This window comes from Bubalus kerabau, chromosome 22, assembly GCF_029407905.1.
Source record: "Bubalus kerabau isolate K-KA32 ecotype Philippines breed swamp buffalo chromosome 22, PCC_UOA_SB_1v2, whole genome shotgun sequence".
In the NCBI taxonomy this organism is placed as follows: Eukaryota; Metazoa; Chordata; class Mammalia; order Artiodactyla; family Bovidae; genus Bubalus; species Bubalus kerabau.
The window spans coordinates 11,802,743-11,810,691 of record NC_073645.1 but is presented as its reverse complement, the minus strand read 5'-3'; the positions used below and the strand labels follow the sequence as shown (position 1 = coordinate 11,810,691).

General features: G+C 40.6%; 1 protein-coding gene across 1 annotated transcript; it reads left to right on the top strand.

Moving 5' to 3' along the window:
• Positions 1–6,728: 6,728 nt before the first annotated feature.
• LOC129636568 (intraflagellar transport-associated protein-like) lies at positions 6,729–7,688 on the top strand. The gene has a single exon (XM_055560045.1). It carries the CDS (start codon positions 6,855–6,857, stop codon positions 7,581–7,583), a length of 729 nt encoding a protein of 242 aa, XP_055416020.1. The 5' UTR covers positions 6,729–6,854; the 3' UTR covers positions 7,584–7,688.
• The last annotated feature ends 261 nt before the right edge of the window (positions 7,689–7,949 follow it).

Genomic DNA, 7,949 nt, shown 5'->3' with positions numbered 1-7,949 from the left:
GTCTTTCAAGTCAGCCTTTCTCCTGTATTGTCAAACACTAGATGCAAATACTAGATACATGTCCACCTCTTAGAAAACAGGAAAGAAGACTCAGTTCAGTTCAGTTCAGTCCCTCAGTTGTGTCCGACTCTTTGAGACCCCATGGACGGCAGCACACCAGGCCTTCCTGTCCATCAACAACTCCCAGAGCTTATACTCAAACTCATGTCCTTGAGTTGGTGTTGCCATCTAACCATCTCATCCTCTGTCATCCTCTTCTCTTCCTGACTTCAATCTTTCCCAGCACCAGAGTCATTTCAAATGAGTCAGTTCTTCGCATCAGATGGCCAAAGTATTGGAGTTTCAGCTTCAGCATCAGTCCTTCCAATGAACACCCAGGACTGATTTCCATACGATTGACTGGTTGGATCTCCTTGCAGTCCAAGGGACTCTCAAGAGTCTTCTTCACAGTACAGTTCAAAAGCATCAATTCTTTGATGCTCAGCTTTCTTTATAGTCCAACTCTCACATCCATACATGACTACTGGAAAAACCATAGCCTTGACTAGGACTTTGTTGGCAAAGTAATGTCTCTGCTTTTTAATATGCTATCTAAGTTGGTCATTGGAGAAGGAAATGGCAACCCACTCCTGTACTCTTGCCTGGAAAATCCCATGGACGGAGGAGCATGGTAGGCTACAGTCCATGGGGTTGCAAAGAGTTGGACATGACAGAGCAACTTCACTTTCTTTCTTTCTTTCTAGGTTGGTCATAACTTTTCTTCCAAAGAACAAGTGTCTTTTAATTTCCTGCCTGCAGTCACCATCTGCAGTGATTTTGGAGACCCCAAAAATAGTCTGTCACTGTTTCCATTGTTTCCCCATTTATTTTCCATGAAGTGATGGGACCAGGGGCCATGATCTTGATTTTCTGAATGTTGAGTTTTAAGCCAACTTTTTTACTGTCCTCTTTCACCTTCATCAAGAGGCTCTTTAGTTCTTCTTCGCTTTCTGCCATAAAAGTGGTGTCATCTGCATATCTGAGCTTATTGTTATATCTCCCGGCAATCTGGATTCCAGCTTGTATCTCATCCAGTCCAGCATTTCTCATGATGTACTCTGCATATAAGTTAAGCAGGGTGAAAATATACAGCCTTGATGTAGTCCTTTCCCGATTTGGAACCAGTCTGTTTTTCCAAGTCCAGTTCTAACTGTTGTGTCTTGACCTGAATACAGATTTCTCAGGAGGCAGGACAGGTGGTCTGGTATTCCCATCTCTTTCAGAATTTTCCACAGTTTATTGTGATCCACACAATCAAAGGCTTTGGCATAGTCAATAAAGCAGAAGTAGATGTTTTTCTGGAACTATCTTGCTTTTTCGATGATCCAGCAGATGTTGGCAATTTGATCTCTGGTTCCTCTGCCATTTCTAAATCCAGCTTGAACATCTGGAAGTTCATGGTTCACATACTGTTGAAGCCTGGCTTGGAGAATTTTGAGCATTACTTTACTAGCATGTGAGATGAGTGCAATTGTGTGGTAGTTTGAGCATTCTTTGGCATTTCCTTTCTTTGAGATTGGAATGAAAACTGACCTTTTCCTGTCCTGTGGCCACTGCTGGGTTTTCCAAATTTGCTGGCATACTGAGTGCAGCACTTTCACAGCATCATCTTTGAGGATTTGAAATAGCTCAACTGGAATTTCATCACCTCCACTAGCTTTTTTTTTTTAATTTTATTTTATTTAACTTTACAATATTGTATTGGTTTTGCCATATATCAAAATGAATCTGCCACAGGTATACACGTGTTCCCCATCCTGAACCCTCCTCCCTCCTCCCTCCCCATACCAACCCTCTGGGTTGTCCCAGTGCACCAGCCCCAAGCATCCAGTATCGTGCATCAAACCTGGACTGAAGACTCGTTTCATATATGATATTATACATATTTCAATGCCATTCTCCCAAATCATCCCACCCTCTCCCTCTCCCACAGAGTCCATAAGACTGTTCTATACATCAGTGTCTCTTTTGCTGTCTCGTATACAGGGTTATTGTTACCATCTTTCTAAATTCCATATATATGTGTTAGTATACTGTATTGGTGTTTTTCTTTCTGGCTTACTTTACTCTGTATAATAGGCTCCAGTTTCATCCACCTCACTAGAACTGGTTCAAATGTATTCTTTTTAATGGCTGAGTAATACTCCATTGTGTATATGTACCACAGCTTTCTTATCCATTCATCTGCTGGAAATAGAACTGCCTGATGATCCAGCAATCCCACTGCTGGGCATACACACTGAGGAAACCAGAATTGAAAGAGACACGTGTACTTCACTAGCTTTGTTCATAGTGATGCTTGCTAAGGCCCACTTGACTCCACATTCCAGGATGTCTGCTTCTATGTGAGTGATCACACCATTGTGGTTATCTGGGTCTGTTTTTGTATGGTTCTTCTGTGTATTCTTGCCACCTCTTCTTAGTATTCTGCTTCTGTTAGATCCACACCATTTCTGCCCTTTATTGTACCCATCTTTGCATGAAATGTTCCCTTGGTATCTCTAATTTTCTTGAAGAGATCTCTAGTCTTTCCCATTCTATTGTTTTCCTCTATTTCTTTGCATTGATCACTGAGGAAGGCTTTCTTATCTCTCCTTGCTATTCTTTGGAACTCTGCATTCAAATGGATATATCTTTCCTTTTCTCCTTTGCTTTTCACTTCTCTTCTTTTCACAGCTATTTATAAGGCCTCCTCAGACAACCATTTTGCCTTTTTGCATTTCTTTTTCTTGGGGATGGTCTTGATCACTGCCTCCTGTACGATGTCACAAACCTCCGTCCATAGTTTTCAGGCACTCTGTCTATCGTATCTAATCCCTTGAATCTGTTTGTTACTTCCATTGTATAATTGTAAACGATTTTATTTAGGTCATACCCAAATGGTTTAGTGGTTTTTCCTACTTTCTTCAATTTAAGTCTGAATTTGGCAATAAGGAGTTCATGATCAAAGGAAAGGAGATCTCCAGGAAAGGAGAATAGAATAAGCAAAGCAGAAACATGGTAATTAAAGAAAGAAAGTGAAAGAATGAGATCTAACTGAAGTAACTAACTAGGGAAACCTCCATGAAGTTGCTCAGTCGTGTCTGACTCTTTGTGACCCCATGGACTGTAGCCCACCAGGCTCCCCCATCCGTGGGATTTTTTAGGCAAGAATACTGGAGTGGGTTGCCATTTCCTTCTCCAGGGGATCTTCCCAACCCGGAGATCAAACCCGGGTCTCCCGCATTGTGGGCAGACGCTTTACCGTCTGAGCCACCAGGGAATCCCTCCATAGGGAGGTTTAAAAAAAAAAAGTGTTTAAGAGGACTGTGTGGATAATTGTTTTCAGTCAAATAAACTAATTCTCAGTAGTGAAAGATAAGAAGGACTCTAGCACTAAAGGGCTGTAATGACCCTGAGAGAAGATAAGAAAATCCCTCTGCATGGGCCTGGGTACTAGACAGCAGGTGGTGCTATCAGCTTGCATAGCGAGGTTGCTCCCCAGAGCGGCAATTCAGTGAAAAAGGAAGCTGAAATGTAAAAGAGCCATTCACCAGCATGGGACTTTTCCAGCTGAGTATTCACAACTTGAGTACTATATATATTTGAGTATTTAAGACCTCACCTAACATTTCCATATCCAGTATATCAACCGGTACTTAACTAGTGTTAACTAGTGTTAATAATATGCTTCCATTGACCATAAAGAATTTTGGGATGAAATAAACCTAATGCCTAGTGCCACCATTCAAAAAAAGTTTTGTAAAAGCACCATGTATCCATAAAATTTTTCAACTATCTCTTCATATTCATTCAACTTAAAATCAAATATACTTTGCGTCAGTTCTCAATATTTAAGATACATATTTTAATTTTGTTTTTATTACATTTTACTTTTGTTTAATCACTAAAATTGTGATACAATATTTCACCATTGTTTAAGATAGAGAGCATTTCAGTAACTTTATAGACTAAATAAATATTTGCTGGTCAGTCTAGAAAACCAAACAACTATTTAAAGATGAGGAAAACATACACCAGAATAAAAAACCAAATATTAAAAATAATTCCTGATTACTATTTTTATATATACATTTTATAGAAATACTTGATTATTTCAATTTTCTATGTGTATTGGCTTCCCTGGTGGCTCAAAGGTTAAAGTGTCTGCCTCCAATGCAGGAGACCCGGGTTCGATCGCAGGGTTGGGAAGATCCCCTGGAGAAGGAAATGGTAACCCACTCCAGTATTCTTGCCTGGAGAATCCCATGGATGGAGAAGCCTGGTAGGCTACAGTCCACAGGGTCACAGAGTCGGACACGACTGAGTGACTTCACTTGCTTGCTATGTGTATTACAGATCACATTTTGATAGATTGGTTTAAATTTATGTGTATAAAAATTGAAAGTAAAAAGGTAAATTCTTTCTGGCTGGTGAAATTAACTATGTTTTCCAAATAATCTAGAATGTGTTATTAATTAGATTTGGCTTGGGTTTTATTTTTTAAATTAGGCCAATATGTTTAAGATCGGACCAGCAAGTACAGCCACTATGGAGAACAGTGTGGAGATTCCTTAAAAAACTGGAAATAGACATGCCTTATGATCCAGCAATCCCACTGCTGGGCATACACACTGAGAAAACCAGAAGGGAAAGAGACACGAGTACCCCAATGTTCATTGCAGCACTGTTTATAATAGCCAGGACATGGAAGCAACCTAGATGTCCATCAGCAGATGAATGGATAAGAAAGCTGTGGTACATATACACAATGGAGTATTATTCAGCCATTAAAAAGAATACATTTGAATCCGTTCTAATGAGGTGGATGAAACTGGAGCCTATTATACAGAGTGAAGTAAGCCAGAAAGAAAAACACCAATACAGTATACTAACGCATATATATGGAATTTAGAAAGATGGTAACAATAACCCTGTGTACGAGACAGCAAAAGAGACACTGATGTATAGAACAGTCTTATGGACTCTGTGGGAAAGGGAGAGGGTGGGAAGATTTGGGAGAATGGCATTGAAACATGTAAAATATCATGTATGAAATGAGTTGCCAGTCCAGGTTCGATGCACGATACTGGATGCTTGGGGCTGGTGCACTGGGACGACCCAGAGGGATGGAATGGGGAGGGAGGAGGGAAGAGGGTTCAGGATGGGGAACACATGTATACCTGTGGCGGATTCATTTTGATATTTGGCAAATCTAATACAGTTATGTAAAGTTTAAAAATAAAATAAAATTAAAAAAAAAAAAAAAAAAGATCGGACCAGCAGTGTCATGAAGCATGTAAAATTCAACGGCCAAGCAATATCTTAACCTATTTATCATGTGCCCTTACAAGGACTCTATGAGCAATTCTAGGTACCTATGACTGTGTGGATCACAACAAACTGTGGAAAATTCTGAAAGAGATGGGAATACCAGACCACCTGACTGGCCTCTTGAGAAACCTATATGCAGGTCAGGAAGCAACAGTTAGAACTGAACATGGAACAACAGACTGGTTCCAAATAGGAAAAGGAGTACGTCAAGGCTGTATACTGTCACCTGCTTATTTAACTTACATGCAGAGTACATCATGAGAAACGCTGGGCTGGAAGAAGCACAAGCTGGAATCAAGATTGCCGGGAGAAATATCAATAACCTCAGATATGCAGATGACACCACCCTTATGGCAGAAAATGAAGACAAACTAAAAGGCCTCTTGATGAAAGTGAAAGGGGAGAGTGAAAAAGTTGGCTTAATGCTCAACATTCAGAAAATGAAGATCATGGCATCTGGTCCCATTACTTCGTGGGAAATAGATGGGGAAACAGTGGAAACAGTGTCAGACTTCATTTTTGGGGGCTCCAAAATCACTGCAGATGGTGATTGCAGCCATGAAATTAAAAGACGCTTACTCCTTGGAAGGAAAGTTATGACCAACCTAGATAGCATATTCAAAAGCAGAGACATTACTTTGCCAACAAAGGTCCATCTAGTCAAGGCTATGGTTTTTCCAGTAGTCATGTATGGATGTGAGAGTTGGACTGTGAAGAAAGCTGAGTGCAGAAGAATTGATGCTTTTAAACTGTGGTGTTGGAGAAGACCCTTGAGAGTCTCTTGGACTGCAAAGAGATGCAACCAGTCCATTCTGAAGGAGATCAGCCCTGGGATTTCTTTGGAAGGAATGATGCTAAAGCTGCAACTCCAGTACTTTGGCCACCTCATGTGAAGAGTTGACTCATTGGAAAAGACTCTGATGCTGGGAGGGATTGGGGGCAGGAGGAGAAGGGGACGACACAGGATGAGATGGCTGGATGGCATCACTGACTTGATGGACGTGAGTCTGAGTGAACTCCGAGAGTTGGTGATGGACAGGGAGGCCTGGTGTGCTGCGATTCATGGGGTCACAAAGAGTCGGACACGACTGAGCGACTGAACTGAACTGAACTGAACTGATGATCACTTGACAGTGCCTCCTCATGAAAGAATAAAAGGACTGTAACGTGAAAAGTCAAATATTTTGCCATTATAAATTTGGTAATGAAATGCAATGAAGGGAGATTATATTTTGCATTTAAGAAAGATTATAGGCTATGGAGGATAACTCTGGACAAAGAAGTTTAATAATGAAAAGAAATATGAATTATTTTAGAGATACAGTGGGGATTAAAAACATGAGAAAAATGACAGACAGAAGTTGAGGACAGGGACGTGAGGCTCCAATGGTTCTCCAGGAGACAAGTCTCGTTGAGTAAAGACACCAAAAATGCGAAGTGACTAGCTGGGAGCCAAGACAGAAAACTAGGTAATGGGAGATAAAGTGGCCTTATGAATAGGAATGCCTGCCCAGACACCAGAATTGGAGATGATGGATGAAGATCGGCTAATTGAAGAAGTCTTGGATAAGTTTGTTAATTGTCATGAGCAAACGTATGAAGAATTTCTGAGAATGTTCACTCATCTTTCACAAGATAATGTGACCAAAAGAGAAGCCTTTGAAACTAATTCTTCAGAAAACAATTTTACTTCAGTAAAATTTACTCAGAGAAATGAACCAAATGATCGCCGTCTTAGCAATAAAGCCATCTTTCTTCATACTTCATCACAGTGTTCAGAAGAGGAGCAGATAACGATAGATGATGGCCAAAAAGCTGGCAGTTCCTTTCAAGGTGATCTGAATCGAGCAGGGGAGGTGAAGGTAGACAATTTCCTTGATATAGAAGATTTAGACCTGGATGAAGAGATTAATCACCAACTGAGCAAGGATGTGCTGCTGCTTCCAGGAGAAGTGGAGCAGGAAGTGAGCTTGAGTGTTCCCTCTTACATTCCTTCTGTGGCCGTCCAGCCTGTCACCCCTGGAACGAAGCCCCGACCCACCGTGAAAGCAGCAGATAAAAAAAGTGAAGAGATCGTTGGAGAGGAAGTTCAGCCCTTCTCGCTTGATGAAGAATTCGATTACGATGCGGTGGTGCTAACCCCCAAGTTCACTCCTGCAGAGATGAATGCCATCAAAGAGCTATCCAAGCAGAAGACAAAGAGCGCAGACTTAGAGGACCCCCATGACTGATCCACCCAGACCTCTTTACATTTATTTTTATTTTGTTCTTATTCAAGCAACATGAAATTAAAAGAAAAACCTGTTGTAATCCCCTTTAAAAAAAAAAAAAAAGAAGTTGAAGACAGACATGAATGAATGACCTTGCTTTCAGGATGACAAATGTCCAAGACAGACAATATCTCCATCCAGGACAAGGAAGCTACTCAATCTGGAATAAGAAATCTAGGTCTAAAGAGAATCTTTTTAATCATGGAACAGAAGGGAAGAATTGGGATCTACTGCTTTTTATCTCCAAGTACCTGGGAGGAATAGCTTTAGAGTTAGAATAAATATATAAATAAAGGATGAATCAGACATACAATCTAAAACTAAGAG